This window comes from Rattus rattus, chromosome 8, assembly GCF_011064425.1.
Source record: "Rattus rattus isolate New Zealand chromosome 8, Rrattus_CSIRO_v1, whole genome shotgun sequence".
Taxonomy (NCBI): Eukaryota; Metazoa; Chordata; class Mammalia; order Rodentia; family Muridae; genus Rattus; species Rattus rattus.
The window spans coordinates 61108351-61132775 of NC_046161.1; the positions used below are offsets into that span (position 1 = coordinate 61108351).

Consider the following 24425-nt stretch of genomic DNA (forward strand, 5'->3'; position numbering starts at 1 on the left):
GATTGGTCTGATCCTAATGGCTCATTGGCTAATCATGACTTGGACACACACACACACACACACACACACACACACACACACACACACACACACACACACACACAGCCCAGGTTCAAAGGAAGTTTTTCCAATCTAATAATCCAACCAAGAGTATCCTCACCGGAATGCTCAACTGCTTAAGTTTTAGTTGACTCCAGATGTAGTTAAGCTGACAATCAAGATCAGGCGTCACAGGTACTAGTGAGTCATCAGACTGGGTAAGAATTTTAACTTCCTTGAGTTGTCATTTGGAAGAGATCTGCAGACTGGGTATATCAGAATCTGTTGTACAGTAGTGCTTCTTAAATAGCACTTGTCACTGTAATTCTCCAATCTGAAGAGTTCTTCACTGAAGGCTCCAGTGTCCGACAGGAGCCTGATCCATGGAAAAGTAAAAACACCCACCATCGGCTTAGAGTTGGTGCTCTGCAGGGAGATCTGTGAAGGTGTTGGTGTCACTAGAGTTGCACTAGGGAAAGAGGCCAAGTGCCATGGCTATGGTCTGCTCCTAGTTCCTGCAGCCACCCGTGCCTGTGCAGTGGCTGCCTGTGGGCCTGCTTTCTAACAGGGTCGGTCTGGCCAGGGCTCTGAAGGCTGCTTCTCTATTCCTCACAGTGAGACTGAATCTGAACTCAGACATGTACATCCAGGGACTCCAGCCTCACCAGTACAGAGCGGAGCAGCTGCACTTGCACTGGGGGAACCGCAATGACCCCCATGGCTCTGAACACACCGTGAGTGGGAAGCACTTTGCTGCTGAGGTGAGTGAATGGCAGTATGGCAGAGAGAACCTAGCACTGGGTCCCCCTTCCACAGCCACTGGGATGGAGCAGTCTTCACAGTCTTTGTCTCCACTATTCTGTCTACAGCACGGGAAGGTCTCCCTCCCCTGCACTTATCCGGGTCTTTGTCCCTTCCTTTGTTGGGCCACGCTGAGTTTGCCTGTTCCTTTCACTGTATGATGCTGTTGAGAAGGCTGGCCTTGCAGATTCGTGGTGGGATGCATCTAGACAACCCCCGCTTTGTGCGGATGAAGACCTCACAGCTTGCCTGGCTGCCACAGCTCATTGCTTACTCACATCTGCTCCTCCATGCTTCTCAGTCTCCACACATTGTGCTTGCTTACAAACGCCTTTCCCTCATCATTGGACTTGGGAATATGAGGACTCTGACCTGGGCCACTCTTGCAGTTTGCCATAGGTTAGGGGGTGACTGGCATTAAGACGTGGAGGGCAGCATGATGATTAGAGATTCTCTGAAAATGGTTTGGGCACAGCACTGTGTCGTGCCACCTTGAGGTTCTAACCTAAAATGCCCAGAAAGAGAGTGAGAAGTCAGGCAGAATGTTCCTGCTGTACCACGGGCACATCACGGGGTGGGATGGCGAGGGGTCTGAGCTGGGGATGTGGCTCTGAGTGTAAACAGAGAAATAAATAAGTAAGAAGAGGTGAACGCTGCTGATCGGCCAGCAGATCCCAGGGTAAGTAATGACACAACTATTCTCTCCTCCGTTCACAACTGCTGAACTGCTTAACGTCTCAAGCTAATTATAGGTCTGGTACGAGTGTGGAGGGGATGTGATTCGGGCCCAGCAGAATGGTATGATTGGAGATGCACGTATTTCGGAGCAGACCCTTCCTTCCTTGGAGCTCAAGAACTGCAATTTCTTGCAAGTTAATTGCAATGTTGAGGCTTCTGCTTCCCCCTGGGAGAACAAAGTGGCAGCTAGGACGTAGGCTTGGAGAGTTTGTGCATTTAAAAATATTTCCAGGGTGCTGGGGAGATGGCTCAGCAATTAAGACAGCATACTGCTCTTACAGACAACATGAGTTTGATTTCCAGAATCCATGTTGGGAGCTCACAACAGCCTGTAAGTCTAACTCCAGGGGATCTAATGCCTTCTTCTGGCCTCCTCAGACACCGCAGTCACATGCACACACACACGCACATGCACACGCACACACACACACAATCTTTATAACATTTGAGACAGAATCTTACTATGTAGCCCTCACTGACCTGGATCTTACTATGTAGGCCGGGCTGGCCTTGAACTCACAGAGATCCTCCTGCTTCTGCCTGTTGAATGCTGGAACTGAAGGTATGCACCACTATGCCTAACTAAAATAAAAATAAAATCTTTTAAAAATATTACCAATTGTTACATTCTCTGCTCTTAAGCTAATCATTAGACAAGGCTGAGGGTCCTGATTGCTAATAAGAAAAAGCATCAGGTGCCCCTAACTGGCCAGGTCTGTGTATGGAATCTTTTTGAAGTAGTGGTTCTAAGGGCTGGGGGCTACAGAAGAGTCTTTCAGAAGCCCTCACCAGGGAACTCCCACCGCCCTGGATTAGTTTTTACCTCTTTTTTAATTAGTTTTAATACATTAAAAGCAGAAGCAGATCACAGGGTCAATCAAGCAATAAGGACCTTGGGTAATTTAGAGAAATAGACATCTCTCTGTTTCTCCAAACCATTCCAAACTGGCGTGGGCCATGTGATAGGCATCTTTTATATGGAAAGACAGTGAATCAAGAGCCCCAAAGAAGCCTTAACAGATGATCACTTAGAAGAAATACCATGGAAGTCAGGTGTGGTACTGTATTCCTTAATTCCTAGCACTCAAGAGGCTGAGGCAGGAGGACTTCAAACTCAAGGCCAACTTAAGCTATACAGTAAGATTCTGCCCACCACCCCCAAAATGACGCTGGTTCAATTCCCAGCCCTCACCTGTCAGTTCATAACCTTCTGTAACTCCAACCAGGACCCTCTTCCAACTTACACTGGAACTAGGCATGCGCATGGTACACAGAAAGAGGGGGCATGTGGGCAAAACAGCCAAACACATAAAAAGAATGAAATGGAAAACAGTAGAGGCCACATAATGACATTAAAAATAGACCTTATGCTGAATTTCCTTAAAAGAGAGAGATGATGAGTGACTAGGAAAAATCTCGATATGCAATAGTTCTGGGGCATGGGGTAAAAGTGCACGTGTTTGCATGAAGAGTTACCCACTACGAAGTCTTCCAAAGGCTAGGTGACACTGTCTTTAGGGTTAAAAGTCAGGTTTAAACATTACAGAATTTATAATAACAATGACCATAATGCCTAGGTTTTCTAAATCTAGGACATCTCAAAAACTTCTCTTTGCCTTAATAATTAGTTTCTGATCTGATTAAAAATGTCAGTATTTAGGATTTTATTTTGAGAAGATTTATCTTTAAAAAGTCTTGTTTTATAGACTCTTAAAATCTGGTTGATAAGGCCAGGCAATGATGGTGAACCCTTTTAATCTCAGCACTCTGGAGGCAGAGACAGGCAGATCTCTTCAAGATCGAGGCTAGCCTGGTCTACAAAGTGAGTTCCAAGATAGTCAATGTTATATAGAGAAACCATGTCTCAAACAAACAAACAAACAAACAAACAAAGCTGGTAAAAGCCATGCTATGATTTCATCTGCCTGAGGGATAAACACCAGTATTTTGTGCATTATCAATTATGATTAAGTTGTAGCCAGCAACTGGTTTCCTTCCCCACCCCTACTGCTTCCAGATCAACTACAGAGATACCAAGTTATAGGAGACCACTTGACCCCAGGCTCCAGAAAAAAAACTGAAGGGAGAAGAGCTCCAAAGTACCCAGCTTTTTAACAGTTAACATAAAGACCCACCCACCCATTCGTGCCTACTGTACCTCCGCTACTTTCCAGGTGCCTTAGCGGACATGAGAAGTCCAGTGAATAAGATAGGTTGTGCCCTGGCTTGCAGGTTATAAAGGACTGGAGGAAAAGAGAAAGCTAGGGAGGGATGGTAAGGGTAGGGGATGAGTTCTTTGGGAGAGGCGAGAGACAGATGTCCATCTTCCTGGTTAGTTCAAGTCTTCTACAGAAACAAAAGGTTCCCGTGAGTCACTTGTTCCCTCATAGGTACCTTCTCTCCTATTGCAGCTGCACATTGTCCATTATAACTCAGACCTGTACTCCGACTTCAGCGCCGCCAGTGACAAGTCAGAAGGGCTCGCTGTCCTTGCTGTTCTTATTGAGGTATGGTGTGTTTAGAGGACTTCTGACATAAAGTCTGAGCAGAGAAGGTGTCAGGACCAGGTATGTGTTCTGTGCACAGCAGCCTGTAGTGAGCATTCCTGGGTGGCCCCGCCTGGCCTCTAGAGCAGGGTATGCTCCCCGTGAAGCTTCTTCTCTTTTCTCAAAGGAAGCTTTTTCTATATCTAGGCAGCTGAAGAAGACATGCCTTTTGTGACATTAGAAATATGAGCCCCCATCTCTAGCCCTGTTGCATGGTATGGCACCGGGGAGGGCCTGTGGGGTATAGGGATCCATGCTGAGCCATCACATCACATGTGTCTATCACACATACAACACCTAGTATCCAAACACCATTCTGGAATGAATTATTTAATCTTGGAAAATGAGAATTGAGCCTGGTGTGGTGACACATGCCTGTCATCCTAGCAGGTTAGAGGTCAAGGCAGGAGGACTGCCGAGAATTTGGGGTCAGCATGGGCTATATATAAAATTTTTATCTTAAAAACTTGGTGGGGGTTGGGGGCTAAGAAAGGAATGACTTCTAATCAGCTTGCTTTGTTTTCCTCCAATGAGGCAACATGTTCCCATTTCCCAGTGTGCTAACTTATTTGGCTTGGCTTTTGTGAACTCAAAGTTCTTCTAAGTTTCAGGTTAAATGGACTGGTTGTAGTCTACCAGGCTCATATCAGATAACCAGGAACATACCTTATATACCGGGACAATCAAACCTGGCGTCTTAAGCTAAAACTAGCCAAGGGTCAAGAACACTATACTAACTTTCAACAATCTGGTTTGGGGTCAGAATTTTCTTTGTGAGGCAGATCCTCAGGGAAGGCACCCACTCCAGCCATCTGATGGCAACTGTCAATGTTGACATAGGACTGAGCCTATCTTACTCTGTCCCGGCTCACCCTGTCTGATGTCTGTTGCAGATAGGCTCTGTCAATCCGTCCTATGACAAGATCTTCAGTCATCTTCAACACGTCAAGTATAAAGGTAAGCGGTGTTGGCTACTTATTCGTTCACCGTTACACAGCATGTGATTATCCCTGTGCCATCTTGAGCATAACAGCATAAGGGGTAGGTGCTACCGGTGTTCACGGCATTAAGAGCAGCAAGTTGCCAGGCCATGTTGGGACACTGGTCAGGTGGCCCAGAAAAGAGCACATTCACGGATGTGACTCTGAAGGTTTACGCTGTGCTGCCGTGCCTAGCTGTGCCTTTTCTCTCAGGAGTTAGGCTGATGCCCTCACACCCAGCATGTCTCCCCAGGCCAACAAGTGCTCATCCCAGGCTTCAACATTGAAGAACTTCTGCCTGAGAGCCCTGGCGAGTATTACCGCTATGAAGGGTCCCTGACTACACCTCCTTGCTACCCTACTGTGCTCTGGACAGTTTTCCGAAACCCTGTGCAGATTTCCCAGGAGCAGGTAACGAGCTAGAATCTGTGTGACATCTTGTTCCCTGCCATCAGCTGTTCTAATCAAAGACTTGATTTCCTCAGAGTTCCATTGGCATCTCTTCAGAACTTCTCCAGATTGGACCTGCTACTGAAATGCTATAGAAATTACAGACTAAGCTCTAAGAGGAGCTAAACATCAAGCTAGGAAAATGAGCGCACTTCCCACAGCTCTTTAAAGAGAGCTGCAAGGCTGTGTTTGCTAATATACCCCTCAGCGGCTGGATGGCATTTGCTGTCCTTGTAGGAGAGAGAACCTGGCTCCTTTGGTGGAGCAGAATGAAGATTATACCAGGCTAACCCATGGGCTGTGGTACTGCAGTGGTAAGAGGCTCCCTTCCCTGCCTTTAAGCTCAATCTAGCCATGCAAGCGGAGGAGCCATCTCTAAGCTGCTCATGTTGGAAGGCAGGCTTAGAAGTTCTCACCTGACTTCTGAGCTGAGTCACTGCTCATCCTGCTACCCCACAACTTGAAATCATGAAGAAGAGTGTAGGGAGGTGGACGGTGCTGCACAGTAATCACCCACCCATCATCCTAGCCAGCCCTCACTGTCAAACATCTGCTCTGTACTATGAGCTTCTGAGCTCAGAAGCCTTGATAAATGGCAGCCGGTGGGTGGACAGGAGAGGGGATGAGCTGAATCAGAGGTGAAATGTGTGGGGAAGCAGCAGTAGCCAACCCAGGAGCTGCCATAGAAACAGATTGTATCATATTCACGGGGGTGTGAAAACGCCAGGGAGCCAGCAGCCTGATCACCAGAGGGCCTCTTCCCTCTGTCTTTTTACTCTGATTTGACCATAAAAACAAGCCCACCCACACCCCAACTGCTTTAAGAGTTGGGTTCCAATTTAGGGTCATGAAAGGAATGTGGTCTTGTGGGAAGCTAAAAGGAGAGCCCCTTCTCTTCCGCTTTCACTGGGGGGTACTCTGGAGTCATCAGGAACCTTGACAGCAGGGAAGCACCCAGCCCAACCCAGCAGTACCTAGTGAGACCCTCAGAATGAAGTTCTTCTTTGGCTTTCCCATTGTTTTCAAATACTTTCTGCCAAGCACCTCATAGGCAGATTCTAGAGGGTTCCCCCAAGTCCTCTCTCCAGTAGGCCAGTCCAGCGAGCATCATCTGCTCATGAGACCTGTTTCCATTTTTCTCCTCAGCTGCTAGCTTTGGAGACAGCTCTGTATTTCACACACATGGATGATCCTTCCCCCAGAGAAATGGTCAACAACTTCCGGCAAGTCCAGAAGTTTGATGAGAGGCTGGTGTATATCTCCTTCCAACAAGGTGAGGAAGGTGTTGGGGAAAGGGAGAGGCAATGTGCACCAGATGTCTGTTTCCTACCAAGGAAGCCGTGTTCTTTGGAGACTGGCTGAGCCCCTGGCTGCCAAGGAACCAGGACACATCCAAGATCTTCGGTGTATGGAATACTGTAGTCTCCCTCAGTGTCCTCCATGTCCTCAAGACTTTGGAGAGAAGTTCAGACCATGACCTTGAGGTACATGGACCAGAGCCCTTATTAAGTCTGGGAGTCACCCACAGGTGGAGATGAGATGTTTTGAGGGACTTCTTTGCTCTAAGAATGATCCCTTATTCTAAGACACATGGAATCCTTTGTACCAGGAGAGACTTCAACTTCTCACCCTAGATTCTCTTGCATCAAGGGCTACATACACCCTGCCCTCAGTCTAGCAAGGTGATTACATGCTACAGTACACACATTCATATATGTTCCTTTATAAGGTCAAGAATATAACCCATGTTCAGAACCACAGCAGCTCAAAATCGAATGTCGTAGCAGGACCCATTATGCAAGGAAGCTCTCTGGTTCACGGCCATATTTTTTTTTTCTATCTTGAGCTTGCACTAACAAACGCGTTCCAAGTTGAATAAAGCTTAATAGTTTCATTTATTGCAACTGCTAGGGACTCATTATTCCTCCTAAGTCTGTAACTGTAACTATTAAGGGAGAATTAACATTTCACTTGCTCAGTGCCTCTGTCATACACTGAAAGGGTGGGGTGAGGGGATAAGGAGAACTGTTGCCATCCACATCCATCTTCAAACCTCTGAGGTCACTTTCTCACCACACCTTCCTGAGCTGTGCCAGGTTTGGGGATCTTGGATGGTCAGAAGCAGTGCAAGGCTGCAGAAGTACCCTTGTCATCTCCTCATGGAGCAATAGGCCAGATGTTCGTATTTTAAAGCAATTCATAGGCTCATCTGTTAGAGGAGCCGTGCCCTCATCTCACCTGATGTTGTTGTTGTTGTTGTTGTTGTTGCTTTACTATGTGAGATTATAACTGTCACATGCTCAGCTTAGACATGAACCAATGAAGACTGTTGCCATAAGGTATTAGAAATCTGCCCTTCTGACCTGACCCATCGACATGGCCAGCATTGTGTCTCTAGGCTATCTCTGTGGGTTACCCTCATGCCTGAAGATGTGTGTTTCGTGTTCTCCTCTCCGGATAATGCTTGCTTCAGGTCACTCCCCTTCTCTCCAGTTTCTGAGTCTGAAACAGCCCAGAAACAGGGTGGCCCTTCTATAACCTGAATGTGTAAGGCAGTGACAATCCACGGGTTTTCTAGAGAATGACTTGAAAGCCTGCGATGCTCTCATTTGTTCTGTTCTGGGCACAGTGTTCTCCTTTCCCATTCTTCTAAGTGAACTGTGTAGTACTTAGGGTTGAGCAAAACTACTTCAGTTCTCTGTGTTCTTGAGACAAGGTCTCATGTATTTCAGGCTGCCTCCCAACTGACTGTGAAAGTCCAGGCTGGCCTTGACCTTGTGGTTCTCTTGCCTCAATCTCTCAAGAGGTTGGAGTTGTAGACATGAGGCACCATACTTGGTATGGAACTACTTTAGTTCTTAACTTAAAAACCTGGAAATGAAGACCATTGTCCAGAGAGACCAGGCAAGATTTTGCTTATGTAAGAGCTGTTTTCTGAGGTAGTCTGTATATATTCTTGGAAAAGGGGGTAATATATACTATCCCTGAAGTCAGGAGACCTCCATTTAAGGTGTTGCTCTGTTTTCTCTCGACTGTATGATGTGAATGAAACATACCCTTCTTTGACCTAGGTTTCCTTGGTTACAGGACGCTGGGCTAGAGTCTTGCTCTGACATCCTTTCAGTGCCAGCATATTAAATATGGAAACTAATAACTGCCAATCCTAACTTTACATTGCAGGGTCAGAGTATGGGGGCAGTTACAAAGGATCAGAAGAAACTGTGCAGGAATTTGATTATGACAACTAAAAGTAATCCCCCTTGAACCAACGGACTGTGGCACTGGTGCTAATTAGCCATCTTTCTAGATGGGCTCAGGTCTAAGTAGCTGCTTGTAGACTGGACCATACAGGCAGGTTTGTAGCTGAGTGCTTTGGTAGATCCTGCAAGATCTGGCTGGAGTAGATTGAGAAGGCTCTAGACAGAAGCTTGAAAAGTAATTCCTGGCTTCAGCCATTAAGATCAAAGCCCAAATGCAGCTTTGCCACAGACCCTCCTGCACGGCTTGGTCAGAGCTGCTGCTTTGTGAGGCTAGACTCAGCTTTCTCCTTGGAGAATCTGTGATAGTTCAAGGCAAACTTGTTCACTTAGACACTGGTTATAGAAACTTGGCCAAAGTACTGCCCTTCCTCATCCTCCAAAACATAGGCAGCCAAGGCTACTTCCTGAGGCAAGATGAAGAAGAGGCCCCTAGGAGGCTCGGCTCCTACTCCTGTGCCCACAGGTGCCTGGATTCACAACCAGCCTAGGGCAGGTCTGGTTTATGGTGTGAGCCTGCTTAAGCACATGACAGTGATTTGGTTTCAATTCTTTGCAGATTTTTCCATGTAGGCCGTTTATAACTCATGTCTATTATATTCAGAATTTCCTTTGGAAGTTAATGAGAGCTAAGGAGTCTAAGTATTTTCCAGGAACAGAAAGTAATCTAAAGAAAATCTCTAGGGGAGAAAGTGTGTGTGTGTGTGTGTGTGTGTGTGTGTGTGTGTGTTCTGAGATTTAATCAAATTAATTGAAACAAATAGGACTGACCCATTTAACCTCTGCTATTTCCCTAGAATATATTTTCCTAGAATATGCTTATAAAGGAAGCTTGGAATCTGCCTGCAAGGGGCCTGTACTTTAGCTATACTATAGCTCTAGGGTGGGATTTCTGAGCCCTGGCACTATTGACACACAGGACAAGGCAATTCTTGGAGTGGGTGCCTCCCTGTGCCCTGTGGCATTAGCAGGTGTCCATCATCCTCACTTACTAAATGCCAGGGGCATATTCCCATTTGTTAGATTAAAAAACAAAATCTCTAGACATTGGCCAGTTCTCTAGGGGAGATGGACCAAAATGGCCCCATTGAGAACCACTATCCCTTAGGGATTGGTCAAAGAGTTTGTAGGTTTAGGACTGGTTTTCTCGCTATTAGTATAGAATTCTAAAGTTGAATATCACATGCTCTGATATGTATTTTAATTAGATTTTTATTTTATATGTATATGGGTATTTTTCCTGGCATGTGTGTTTGTGTACTATGTACATGCCTTGTGCTCCAGGAGATCAGTAGGGTGTTGGAGTCAATGGAACTCTAATTACAGATGGTTGTGAGCCACCATGTGGGTGCTGGGAATTGAATGCAACTTCTCTGGAAAATCAACCACGGAGCCATCTCTAGTCTTTAGTGCATTATGATCCTGAAAAACCAACCCAAGAGAAGCCTTGTTCCCAAAGGCGAATACCCTTCTTATATAATTAGGTAAGGTTAAACCCTTCTTATATAATTAGGTAAGGTTAGGAGAAGTGGCAAGAAGAACTGGTCTTCCTTTGGGAAGTCCACAGAGCCCTTCATCTAAGCACCTTTCTGCAGGACCCTGTCACCCTTTGTCTCTTTCCTATTTGTATGGGGCTTTCTTGCCTGGTGGTTCTTTTGACTCCCTAAAGTCCCTACTCTAGATGGGAAGCTGCAGGCCCTGGAAAAATCACCTCTTCCAAGGAAAACTTGTGCTTGCCCTCAAGGTGGGGTACTAGAGAGAACACTCACCTAAAGCCACTTTTGGTTTCCTGAGAGCAGGTACCCTAAGTGAGGATGCTGGCAAGAGCACAGGTCAGGGCCCAGAAGTGGATTAATTTCTTCCTGGTCAGTGGCACCAACTCTGAATCCAAGTGGTGACAGGTAATAAGCTAAGGACCTATGAGACCCAAATACTGATATTGTCTAGCTTGTTTTAAGCTTGTTAGGGGAAAGGAAACTGGAGAGGCACAAGGAGGCCAAAAAGTTTCTGTAATCATGTCTTTAGTAGGCCTGCTCTGAGGAACTGCATGCCACTCTAGAGCCAGCTGAGGGGCGTTCAGATGAGTGCGTGTGCTGGACTATCGAGCTTGCTGGACGCGTAGTGGGGGGGGGCTCTAACCAATGGCCATTTGCAGAGTAACATAATTAGAGCCTGCTTGACTTAGAGAGAGACCTGCATAGTTTTATAAAAACCTTCAAAAGAGAGAAACCTCACCCAGCTAAGATGGCTAATTAATTTCCTGGAGACTAGAACTTGTGTGCTATGGTTGTTGACCTTCTGTTTCTTCAAGTTTCTATTTATAAATAAAAGGTATTCGATGGAAAAGTAGCACCGATTCTTCCAAGGTAACCAATGAAAAATCAGAGACGTTCCTACCTTCCAATTCCTAGACCTGGATCAGGGGTCTGAACTGTCAGCAGCAATCATCAGGAGTGATAAGAAGTGAAGCCCTGGTCCTTCCGGCACACCAAGAGTTTCCCTAGTGCAGCCTGAGTTATATACTGTGGAGTCAGAAACGGAACAGAACAGAACCAAACAAACCCACTGTGCAGTCCTTCCTGCCCCTGACACAGAGCAGGCTTCGTGCAGGAACAATAGCTGGGAAAGGACCCTGGCCGATCCTCCCACTTGGCTCTCTGGGGCCCCCATCCCTGTCCTCTCAGCCTCAGTCCCCCCAAACTGCAGGGCCTCCTAAAGCAGGACAGGCACATACAATATTTCTCTTGTCTGCACTGGCCCTCCCATTCTCAAAGTTCTTTAATCACAATTTTAATCACACCTCTCAGAAGCGCTGAGCACCACCCTGGAGGAGGCTTACCCACCTCTTTCATGTCATTTATTTGCCTCGATTGAAGTATGAGGCATATAACTGAATAGGTATTTATTACAATACAGTAAAACTAGAGAGAGAGAATATTATACACACCCAATGGGCTCCTTAGGGAAAGGATGCCTGATGGCTCATGGCTCATTCAGTCTTTATTTCTGGCACTGCACCCAGTATGCTATAAGCTCGCTGAGAGAATATAACTGACCATTTACTTTTCTCTTTCCTCTCCAGTATCTTCTTTCTAGAATGGTTTACCCATAAACCTGGCCAGTTGTGGAATTTCAAGTCTTAACTTTGCTCTATTCTCAACTTGCCAACGATATTAAAATAAAACCACGTGAAAGGGAAATTCAAGACTAGAACTTGCAACCAACTTTTAAAGGCCCGGAGGAAGTTGTCAACCGATGTCAATACTTTTTGTTGCTCTGTGATGACAGGGATATAAGTTCCCCATCCTATTTCCCATCACCACTTAAGCCCAGACAGCCTGGACCACTGAATGCCACTCGTAGTACAAGAGCTGGCATGACACCTGGCTCAGAGCAGTGTAGCCTCCATGCTTGCAATCTGGGAGACAAAGTCCTCCGTTCCTAGCCCAGTTTTATAATCCAGCTACTCCATGATCTGTCTAATGATGCATTCTGAGCAGATTTCTTTGCAGAAGTCATTCTCTGACTGGATTGCATATGGTTGATTAAAAACAGTGCTGAGTTAGAAATGCCCTCCAAAGACAGTAATGTGTGCTTGGTCACTGAGGACATTTTCCTTAGCGAAGTACAATTTGAAGGGGACACTAGCACTGTGGCTTATACATCACTCAATAAGTCACGTGTTACCATTCTAAGTCAATGTCATGTTCTTAACTATTCACCCCCGTGGTAAACCTAAACTCTCCTGGCTTATTCCATAAGATTGAAGGCCACTGAAGACTGGCCTATGTATAGATCATCCCTACATAACATGCCGTCTATGAAAACAGTCCATGCTTTCCCTGGACTTTGAAATAGGAAGGGATTGCATCCTTCAATCCAACAGAATGTTTTAAAAAGCTAGAGAATACCAGACTGTTCCTCCAGGTGTGCCAAGATGTGTAAGTGAGCACTTGCTCTTCGGGTGGACTTGTCTGTGTTTGTGCTTGAGGCTTCAGAACACCTCAAAAGCAGTTAACCAGCATCCTCGGTGCAGCCAGATGCCGGCGGAAGATGCAGCTCCTGAGCCAGCCAGTCCAGGTAGCAAGGCCTTTGGGTCAAACAATACCCGACCTTCTCCAGGTGTCCTGCCTTCCTGGACGATGCAGCTGTCTGTATCTGTGCGCAATTTCCTTTTGCGTGTCATATTGCCCTATCTCTGCTCACTCTGGCTGGTTACCCCAGTGCTCTATGGAGGCCCTAAACAGGCAGCACTCCCCTATTTTCTCAGCACGAATCCTCGTAGAAACTATCTCAGGAGTCCATTCTGCCAGGTTCTCCTCAGCTGGCTGTCAGGGTCACCTCTGAGAGCAAGCCTCTCTCAACTTCCCCCATCTGTCTCAATGTTCTTCTTTAGGAACTACCTGTCATCATCCCTGTTTGGAAACAACCCATTTCTTTGTTTAAGTTGAACAGAACCTTCTCTAGCTCTGTCTGCCCCACACCATCTTTGCTACCCGCACTCTAGTTACCCACAGGTTGGCCTCACCAAGCTGAGACTCTGCTGAGAAACACTGTGTCTTCTCTCTCTGGCTTTAGTTCTCAAATCACCTCAACTTTTCTTCCTGAAATGGCTAGCCCCCTGGCTCTTTAATCAGCAGGCGCTTTGGCTCTAGCTTCAGTGGACCTCGAGCTCACTAAGCAAGATGACTTTTCTCTGCAGACCTTGGTCGGTGCTGTCTAAATTGGTAGGATGGCATTCTAACCACATCTTCCTGTCTTGAGCATCATGGGAAGGAGAATTGTTGGGGTGACACTGCTATTTGAGTTTTTCTTCCTTGGCACGTAGGTTCCTTAGGTTCTTTGCCTGCATGGCCAAGCTGCTTTGGCTTTTGCAACATAAAAGTCTTATTTGAAAATTCACCTAGCACAGTCTCTGGAACTTTCTTTGTCTTCATTGCTGTCTAAGCTCACATCATTGTTTCCAACGAGAGGCAATTTAGTCCCTGACAAGAGGATACCCAGGAGTGAGAACTTGGGTTGGAATACTCGGTTCAGTAATGCCATTGTCAAAGTGCTACAGAGCAAGCGAAGAAAGGTGGACTGTTTCTACAGAGTCCACCGAGCTTGGCCACTCTGGAGAAAAGCTCCACTCTACAGCCTAGCTCTCCATGGGCTTTGCTCAGCAACCCAAGACCATAACACACAGGGACCTCCTTCAGCCATGTGGTAGGAGCATTGGGCTATTTGGGTCTGTATGGCTTTCACATATTTCTGGTGACTGTGAAATAGATGGACCACCTTGGACAACCTAGCTAGGTGGCTTGCTGGCGACAGTCTTACATGGCTGGCTCGGCACTAAGAGTTTCTGGAGCTTGAGGAACAAAAGTGTTTCATCACAGGGCTAGAGAAGAAACACCAGAGCTTAAGATAGAAACAAACAAGGTCTCCAGAAGCCATGAAAAAAAACAAAATAGCAGCAAACTCAAATTCTAAATTGTACTGTGCTTGAACCTCAGGCCAGTGGGAGCACACAGTAAGTGCTATAGAAGCATGAAATTCTCCCCTAGTGGGAACCTGCCCTCTGTTTATCTCAAACCATATATTGCTACCCATGGTCAGTTTACCAGGGAGACCCTGGCAGGCTATCTGACCAGAGGAACTACTTAAGAGCTATAGTGGTAGCCAGCCAGAGCAGGAGCAATCACCTGTCCGTGAGGACACTCTCCTTCTGACTACTCAGTTTACTCTCAAGGTAGCCAGGGACACTCAGGGTCTGGCTCATCTCAGGGTTGGCAGACTTGGTGTGAAATTGTAGAGTGGTAGAGAAGAGGAACAGGTATCCTGGTTCCTGTTGAGTCAGCCAGGACTTGGCCACGGGATAGGAGAAGGCAAGTGAGTGAAACTTCACCTGGCAGCCTCTGGTCTTGTGAAAGCCTTAGTGTGTTGAAAGCCTCAAGGGCGAATTCTTACCTCTGCTGGCGCCTCGCACTAGGGCTCACCTAGCGTCTTGGCTGGCTTATGGTGGGCTTTACTGGTGTAATCTGTCTCTGTGTGTCAGATTGGCTTACCACTGCCTGTCACACTCAGGACTTCAGTGGTAGAACAAATAAACAGGAAAACAGGGAGACAGGGAGGCAGGGGGAGGCAGGGAGACTGGCAGGGGGTGAATACACACTCGCTCTGTTAAGTTTCAAAAAACCACTAGAAAAGAAGATGTGTGTAAACAGAGACTTCTCTGGATGAAGGCCCTGGCTGAAAGAGGGAAGAGTAGTGAGACCCTACTGGGGGTAGCCTCGGGGAAGCTGTGACTAGGTTCCCATTTACTCAGGAAGATGCAGTTACAGGGACTATGTCTTCTGAGATCCCTAGTAGGCTATGAGATTTTACCTTCAATGGCTGGATCCCACTCAGAACTCTAAACTCACCCTACTTATCCCTAATAGTGATCTCTTGGGGGAAGTTGTAATACTCCAGTCTCTTGAAGCAGAGAAGATAGGTTGGTAGATAGAGGAGTTTGTCCAGTAAGGCCAAGCAGAAATGAAAAGAAAAGAACCAAACCATGGTGAGAGAGTAGGTGGCAGTAAGAGAAGGCTCATGGCAGGTTCTGTACTGGGGGTACAAGTACCAGAGAAGTAGACAACAACCGACCAAGGTAGGTTGATTCTTATGCATCTTCAACTTGACTTTTTGACCACCATGATTAAAAATTGAAGTCTTGTCCTAGCAAAGAAAGTGACTGTGGTAAAGGAACAGAGGATGGAGAGGAAACAGTATGGATCCCTAGGTGGGAACTTCCCCCACCCCATCAACCTAAGCCAAGAATAACCATCCCCCAATATGAATAACCTCTGGAATACCAACCAAAAGTAAAAGGTAGACTACTGTGCACCAGTCAGATCCATCATGGTCTGGCTCTAGATTAACTTCCAATCTTCTCTCCCCCTTTTAAGTAGGACTGCTTACCGACACAGGACTGAGTTTGGGTAGGTGGCCTCCTGAGTGTGCATGCTACAACTGGGTGACCCCATGATTTACACTATGATCTGGGCCTGTGAAACTTTCAGCCCATCTTCTCTGCTTCTCTGCTGTCGCTTGGGCTTCTGGTGCCCCTCAAGCTGCTCTCTAATTAAAAAAATGAACTGCCAATCAAATGTTTCTCTAATGAAAGACCGAATCAGAGTGTGATGTGTATGCAAAAAATCCCACCTAAGACAGTCTGTAGGTTAACGTTGGAGGGCATTGTGTTAAAACATACCTAAGCCCAGTGTTAAGGTCAGGTGGCTGCCCATATGACCTTCACTGTGGGGCTAGTTGTTTAGGACTGCAATGGAAATTGAGGGCAACATTGATAGTCATTCCAAGAGAACTTACATCCAGCAAGCAAATGTAGATCTTGTTCTGTAGCCCAGGATTTCTCACAGTGTGGTTCACAGACCACAAGCATCAGCATCAGCTGGAGATTGTTGAAAATAAAATACAGATTCCTGGGTTCCAAGGTCCAGTAGATCAAGCCACGTCTCTGAGGGCTGGCCTTTTGGAAAGTCTACATTGTGCAAGTTTGAGAAGCCCTGCTAGAGACCACTGCAGTTTGCATATGGCACTTTAAGTGCAGCAGCCCAGTGCCCTGTAAGCCACACAGGACAGAGGCTAGACGCTGAGAATAGAAGGGGGGCGCTGATAATGTTCTGAGGACAACTGTGTAGCTAGGACATAGCTTCCCACCCGAGTGCTATGATGGATGAGGTGAGGCAAAGGGAGGAGAATGACGTGTCCCCTGCCTCTGCACCAGGTATCATCCTTTCAGTGGCCCTGGCTGCTGTCCTTGGGATCTCCGTTGTTCTGGCAGTGTCTGTTTGGCTCTTCAAAAGGAAGAAGAGGTGAGTTGGTTTGGATTCAGACTTCCTATTCTGAATGTGTACCTTATGTGCCCATGATGATTGATCTACCTGGCAAGACAACTTTGCAAAAAGCTGTGTAACCTGACACTATCCTAGGAGTGCTGCTCTCCAAACACCAGTGCCCTAGTTCTTTGCTTGAAATGCTGGTCATTTAAGGGTTACTGTGCTCAGGTGTGGAGGTGACTCTACCTAATTAGGCTCTATTACTAATTAGCTGTGTGACCTTAGATAAGTTTGTATTTGTCTTAGCACGAATATCTGTACATCTGGCTTTTCTTCTATGAATCAGTAAAGAAAAATGAAGAAAGCCCTGATCTCTTGCTCATACTAGCTATAAATGCCTTTTGCCCATAGCTTTATTGCAGTGCTTGGTTTTTCCTCAGACATATTTCATCTCTTCTGCTATGGAAAATAAGAAGGTTTCTAGGAATTATGGCATTGGAACTTTGAAGTGGAGTGGGGGTAATAATAGGACCTTCTTCAGAATGCAGATCTAGTATGACCAGGCCTTAAGAACAGAAAACAAATAGGTTCTCTTCTAGTCAGTGCTTAGTGGATACCATTCTCTCTCAAGACCAAAGGACCTGGAAAGTTTCTCAAGAGAGGAATCCGGACTTGTAAAAGTCCTACATCCCACACCTGAGCCAGGCTGCTCTCTGGCTCGCTTTCTCTTTTTTGACTAACAAGACTTGTGTTCTTATTGTTCCTGTAGCAAAAAAGGTGACAACAAGGGAGTCATTTATAAACCAGCTATCAAGAAGGAGGCTGAGGTCCACGCCTGAGGTCCCTGGCAGTCTCAGACATCCAAGGAAGGACCTTGCTTTGGACACTACATACTTTGGCTCTCTGGACACTTGAAATACCTCAAGGTGTTCTCTTGAGCTCACCTGTATCCCCTTCCCCCAGACTCTTGTGAGGCTTCCAGCTGGGCCTCCCCTGTTCCACTGTCACATCCATCCCAGAATGACCAGTGAGTGGGATGAAGTGAACTAGGGGGCAGGAGTTTTGAGTGGACTTCTCCAGCTGTGTGAGATGGCTAAAGATTCTGAATTCTGAGTCACAAAACCTAACTTGCTGGTGGACCATTCTGGTTTGGAAAACACTAGCATCCTGGTTCTTCCTGGTACATTTCCAGAGTCCTGAAGGTTATTCTCCAACCTTCCAGACTACAACATGCACCCTTTGCTTAGGTGACACTTTTGAAACTCAGCTTCCTTCCTCAGGGAGCAGTTGTTCTCCTTGGATTTCCTTCTGCTCTGACAGACCCGCCAACCTGACCTCACACCTACAGGGAAGAACTGAGACAGGAAGTACAGATTATCAGAAAGAAATGAAAACCATAATATACCAGGACATTTTTACAGTCCTATCTTTTGGGTTACAGACATTGACCATGCCTTACAGCAAAGCACGCCCATGTTTTATTCCTTAGTGGGGATGGAACAGAGACAGAGAAAGGAGAAGCAGAGGGAGCGGGAAGGCATACACTGTCCAGGAGTCGGCCTTTGGAGCCAGAACTGGACTCAAGATACAGTGCAGGGGAAACAGTCTATGCTATCACCTACTTGGCCTCAGGAGGACAGTTACACTTTACACTCCACTCCGTTATTTGGAAATGAATTACTTCCTCTGTCCTGGAATAATCTACTCTGTTTTGAACTCAGGGGAAGCAGACAGAATCAAGACTACTGGACAGCTTTGCCTCCTTTGCCCAAATGTCCATTCTACCTTGTCTGATCTTCCTACTACCCACTCGGTGTCAGGACTGTCTACTCCTCTGGCTGTGGGGAAGTCTAAATAATGTCTAGTGAAATGTATTTTCATATTATCAAAGCAGGAAGCTATCTATCTGTGTAGAGCTAAACCAGGTCTTGGTATTTAAGTACCGAGACCAATAGAATGTTTCTAAGATTCTCCCTGTTCTTCCCCTCAGTCCCATGGTTTCTGGGAATGCTTAATCCCTTCTTCATGTTCTTTCCATCGAGGTGAGAACCCTGTGGAGAGCAGTCAGTTCCATGGCTCAGAAGAAATCTCAGTCACCAGCCCCTGATTGCTAGTTCCTTGCAGTTCATAGGGAGTTCTCTGAGTTAGTCTCATTTTGACAGCATGGAATGTCCTCTTGAAGAACAGGTTTATATATATTTTTCTTCTTCTATCCTCCCTCCTGACTTGATAAAAATCTCTTCCGCTATTACAGTGTTTCACAGTGGCGGCCCTGTGTCTTTGTAGCATAATTCACTGGGCAAGATTACAGGTGATTAGATGGGGGCTCAGCTGTGTGTGCAGTATCTGTGCATGCACTCCTTGGAGTCTGGGTGCCACCCTAGCCTTGGGACCAACATGCCTGATGGTGTCACCAGAGCGAGGGCAAGCCTCAAGAAGAAACAACCCAATTTAGGTGGCGTCCTGACCTTGGTCCAGGATTGTCCTCCAGAAGCTATCATAAAGCAGTCCAGGGCAGCAAGTCTGTCTTAAAGAAGTGTACACACTGACAAGTTATGTGAGAGTACAGCGAGGTCATCATAGCTGGCCTGAGGATTGGTCAGAAAAGGAGAGATGCTAGGAGGTGAAAACAGTGGCATTTCTCCTTCCCTCTTCCCCTTCAGCATGGTCCAGGCATTCAGTCCTCGCTCAATCCTCATGGCTGAGATGAAACAAAGCCAGGGAGGCAGAAAGAGTGCTCCAAGAATCAGCGCTGTCAACCTTTAACTCCTGAAGATGCAGCTTTCTTCAGATTCAAAATCATTCTGTTGGACACCTGGCCACCACTGAGGGAAAGCAGTGCTGTGGTTTATGATGAACAGCGCGCCTTGCACTCCTTAACTCTGCTGTGTGAGGTGCAAGGTGGGTGCCTGGGAGAGCCTGGGCTGGCACAGGGCTGGGCACATAGCAGGTGGAGATGACCAACACAACGCATGGGTGGGCAGGGGGCACGCACCAGGGACCTGAGGAAGGCACTGGCTTCTGCAGTATTTCCTCTGCCTCTAACAGGAAAACTTGAGTCTCTGTTCTTTGTTAGTATCTGTCTTCTATTATAGCAAATCCTATATCCATGGCTTTAATGGACATTCTAAAATTTGCTGCACTGACAGTCTTAATATTTCTATTTCTCTCCCTCTCGATACTCTTTGAAGACCTCCTGATTGGCCCTGAGGAAGTACCAGGGGTAACAGTATCTCTGGGTCCCTGTCCCTCAGCCCATAGGCCACTGTGATAATTGTCTGCTTAGCATTTCCATATTTATTGTACCAATGATTGTAATGAAGACATACACTGAAAGTTTGAGATTATAATAAAAACATTTTTCACATCTGACTGATTTTTTTCCCGAGGTAACAGCAGATGAAGCATTACTCTTGGTGATGAGTAACTGACGAGAATAAAGAGTCTTGTCATTTGCATCCAGCTCATTGACTCTGGCTGCAAATGAAAATACACAGATGGCCTTAATCACTTAGGATGGAGGAGTATGAAGATGTATGATGTGTGCAGCTCTGAGCCATGTGGCTGTTAGGGAGGCCGGGGAATCCAGAGTAAACAGAGGAGGACTTAGGAGGGAAACAACATATACCGGGGCTTGAAGAACAAGTCACAGGATGCCTGCTTTCCTAGTAATTGAGAGTCTGAGACAGAAGTATCAGGAGGCCAAGAGTACTTGGTGCTTTTGCAGAGAGCTGATTTGGTTACCACCAGCCATGTCCAGTGGCTCACAATCACCTGTGACTCCAGGTCCAGGCGATCTAACACCCTCTTATGGATTTTGGTACCATACCCATGTTAGATTTGAAAGAGAGGAGGTACCCCAAACCAAAGGGTTATGACTACAGGAGATAGGGCTGTCTCTTCTTACCCTGATGATACTACAAGCAATAGGTAGATAGTAGTAGATAGTAGATAGTAGCCTCTCTTGGCTGCCTATGTCCTTATTTTGGATCCTTTGCAAAACATGCTATCACCCCCCCCCAAATAACCTATTTTCTAAATTCAGATTTCACATACTACTTTGCTGATGAGGCAGTGCCATTCAGGTTATGGTAGGTTCCATCATGTTTGAGATATTTAGAGAACTATCCACAAGTGACATGCTCTGGGAGGTGCCAGCTGCCCCAGCTTTAGACTAGAAGTGCTGACAGTTGCTTTACTGAGAACCCAGGCATTCTCTAGTCTCTGCTGAGGCATCCTTCCCGGTGACGTGGCACTTGCAGAGATGCAGACAGGTTGGGAGAAAGGCACAGAGCTCCCTGAAACGCTCATGCTTTGGACTTGCTCCTATTCCTCTAGGCAGGAGGGTGGGAGGACACTTCCTCAATCAGGCAGTAACTCCTCTCTCTGCAGCCCTTACCCACATTCTGTAGAATCAAGACTCATCTGGGTTAAGCCAGAGAAGCATTCAGGTGGAAGCTGCCCGTGGTAGAATGCCTTCAAGGCCTTTTCGTCTTGATCATGCCCTTGTCTGAATACAGTTAAAACTACCCAAGCTGCCTTGAAGAAAAAGGCATAGGTTACTTGTGTTACCAACCCTTCGGTGGCTGAGGTAAGGAGGATCAAGAGCTCAAGACCGGCCTTGGCTACACAGTGGATTTGAACAGTGGATGGAAAAGAAAGACTGAATATACTGATATACCATCCAAAGATAACATAACTGCCACGCAGCACTCTTTAGACCACTGGTTTCCAACCTATAGGTCGTGACCCTATTTGGGATTTATATTATCAGACATTTACATTATAATTCATAACAGCACAATTACAGTCATGAAGTAGTAACAAAATAATTTTGTGGGTGGGGGGGTCACCACAACATATGAAACTGTATTAAAGAGTCTTAAGATTAAGAAAGCTGAGAACCACTGCTTTAGACTTTCTAGTATACACACAAAAGGGAATAAAGAAACTAGTGACATTTTAATAATCTTATATACTCCAAAGGACCTAAGATAATGTCATTTCAATGTGTGATCCCCACTTGCAATGAGATATTTCAATTATACTCTCATATAATTTAAAAATTTGTTGTATATTTTATATGTGTACCATATTTTATTGCACAGGTGGCACTATTAGGTCTAGCGGTCCAACTTGGGGTTGGAAGGATGAAGATGGAGACAGATTTTAGAGGACAACATAGAGGGAAGAAGACAGGAGGAAGAAGGAAATCAAGCTAAGATGAGCAGATTAGCAGCAGACCTTGGACTTGGTTCCTCCTCCCCTCCTATTTCTTCCTTATAGCATCAGCAGCTTCATAGCCCTTCTGACCCTTGACACTGCCTGGAGGGTCCAAGTGTTGAGTGACTTGGACCTGGGGTGTCCCAGTGCTTCTGCCTGTCATCTACTGTAGGTGGTACCTGATTATCCTCAGTAAAACACAGCCTCTCTTTCTTCTTTCCTCCCTCACTCTTCCCATTTCCTTAAAGTCGTTGGGTCATCTCACCTACAAGGTATTTCTAGGTGCCAGCCAGCTGAAGAGGCAGGTTCTAGCAGAGTGATGCACACATGAACTCTGTTGACTGCATTATTCACAATGGATCTGTCCTATGTTAGAGAATGGTGCTCTTTCATGGAGTCATAAACCCCACAAGGTTCACTCCCAGGAGGAATTGAGACCTCTGAGGCATCTGCAAGAAGAGGAGGCACAATCCTTATCACCATCTGCAGGGTAGATCTGGGTATGGCCAACACTGAGCTGCCATTCACTCTGAAGGTCACCCAGCCAGGGACTCATAGTGGCTTTTATGACTCAGATTTGATTGTTACAAAGGTTTCAGGTAGACATGAGGCTGGGTGCCATGGGGAGAACCTCCTGTTCCGTTTATGCTCCTTCATTACTTAATGACTCGGCACAAACAAGGACCAAATTCCTGGCTCACTGAATGATTCACCGTAAAGTGTTTGTTACCAGGTGCCATCCACTTGCCTGTATGTTGTGCATTTGACTGTATTGTGTCAGTATGACTGTAGGCCAACTAGCAGTTTGTGGTGCCTTAAACAGCTTTGACTGTTTCTGTGTACTTTCACTCCACGATGCAATCACCCAGGGAACTGTGGAGCACTGCTTCCATCTCCTAAGTGAGAAACAAGTATCTGGCTGGACAGACGACCACAGTCTTCATCAGCAGAACCCTCCTCAGGCTACACGAAAGCACCTTACTTTCTCTGTGTCTGTTTCTCTTTCTCTCTCTCTTTGTCTCTTTCAGTCTTTCTCTGTCTCTGTCTGTCTCTGGCTCTCTGATTCTGTCTCCCTGGATCTCTGGCTCTGCCTCTGTCTGTCTGTCTGTCTGTCTGTCTGTCTGTCTGCATGTATATGTGTGTATACATACCTGTGTTCAGGAAGTTGGTATAGAGTACATGCAGATATCAGAGGACAACTTGCAGGAATCATTTTTCTCCTTCCAACCATGTTGGTCTTGTGAGTCCAACTCAGGCCTTCAGGCTTCAGCAGATACTTCTACCCAGATTCATCGTTATGGTCTGGAAGCACTTTTTTGTAATAGAACTCACCATCCTTTCCTTGATCATGCAATGATCCCAGAGACTGAAGGCACTAAATGATTTCTAGAAAGTTAAGAACCTCCTGCCTCCAATCTGTTTGATGGCATTAAACTTTGACTTCTACTCAGGTACAGTCTCAGCCAACATTGCCAACTACAGTGGGCAGAGGAGCTGGCTCAGCTCCCAGGATATTATCTTTATCTCTAATTTAAGTAAAACTAAATTCCCAAGGCTGCGTTTGTTGGCCTGTCTCTCTTCCTAAGGCAGGTCTAGAGTAAAACAGTAAACACACACGCAGTGTGAGTGTGTGCTTCTCAGTCAATACATGGATATCATTTCATATGAGAGAATTCTAAAGAATAAAACATAGTGACAGAAAACAGGTGAATGGTTGCCTGGGGAGGCAGAGTGGTATGTGCGTGTATACATGTATGTAAGGATACAAGTTTATGGGAAGTGGCTGGTAAACATGCTCATTATCTTGGTTTCTCCATATAGGTCAAGAATATACAAATTTTACACTTTAAATAGAAGCTTTATTATAGCATTTACAGAATTCAATAAATATCAGGGGAAGGGGACTCACATATGGGCAAACCATTTTATTTCCTCTTGGTCACCAAGTAGGAGAGGTTTGGCCAGGGCTATATCACTCCCTTAGACTCCTACTATGGGGAGTGAGATCTCTAGCCACTTGGCCAGCTATGACCTCTCAAGACTGTAGGTGAAATTCATCATTTCCATTTGAGTTCACCCCTTTCAAATATTAACTCATTTAATTGCCTACAATGTGCACAATAAACACAGTATCCTTGGTCTCAAGGGCATACTCAGGCTTCTATAGCAACTCAGTGATGACAGCCAACTTGGAGAAACAAAGACTTTTCTTTTTTTTTTAACAAAGACTTTTCTAGTGAAAAATATAACATAAAGTAACATAACATATCTGATCAAACCAGGTCTCACATGTCTTAGTGTCTCTTCTCATGACTAACATAGAACCATTTGAATCCTTTCTGTAGAGGGCCATGGAGCCATTAACAAATACACTTCAGGAGCTTACCACTCCCTTTTAACCCCTGGTGAATTGAAGATAGTATCCTCGTATCCGTTAAAGCAGTTTTCAGCTGACTACCTCACATACCATCTCATTTGAAAGCAAAGCTTTAATGAATTGTCTGCTAAGTGTAGAATAAGTAGTGGGGATTCTAGCATAAGACAAAAGCCACTGACTATAGCATATAG

At 45.9% G+C, this 24425-nt stretch overlaps 1 protein-coding gene across 2 annotated transcripts in view; it reads left to right on the forward strand.

Moving 5' to 3' along the window:
- Positions 1–20006, forward strand: part of Ca12 (carbonic anhydrase 12) — a 54633-nt gene extending 34627 nt beyond the window's left edge. Inside the window, exons 4-11 of one of the 2 annotated variants that reach the window (XM_032911603.1) lie at positions 655–800; positions 3990–4085; positions 5018–5081; positions 5358–5515; positions 6701–6827; positions 15747–15776; positions 16583–16670; positions 17404–20006. In XM_032911603.1, coding sequence (XP_032767494.1) covers positions 655–800; positions 3990–4085; positions 5018–5081; positions 5358–5515; positions 6701–6827; positions 15747–15776; positions 16583–16670; positions 17404–17473 — 779 coding nt within the window. In that variant the 3' untranslated portion in view covers positions 17474–20006. The remainder of the gene's footprint in view (positions 1–654; positions 801–3989; positions 4086–5017; positions 5082–5357; positions 5516–6700; positions 6828–15746; positions 15777–16582; positions 16671–17403) is intronic. The other variant, XM_032911604.1, reaches the window with a different exon arrangement.
- The last annotated feature ends 4419 nt before the right edge of the window (positions 20007–24425 follow it).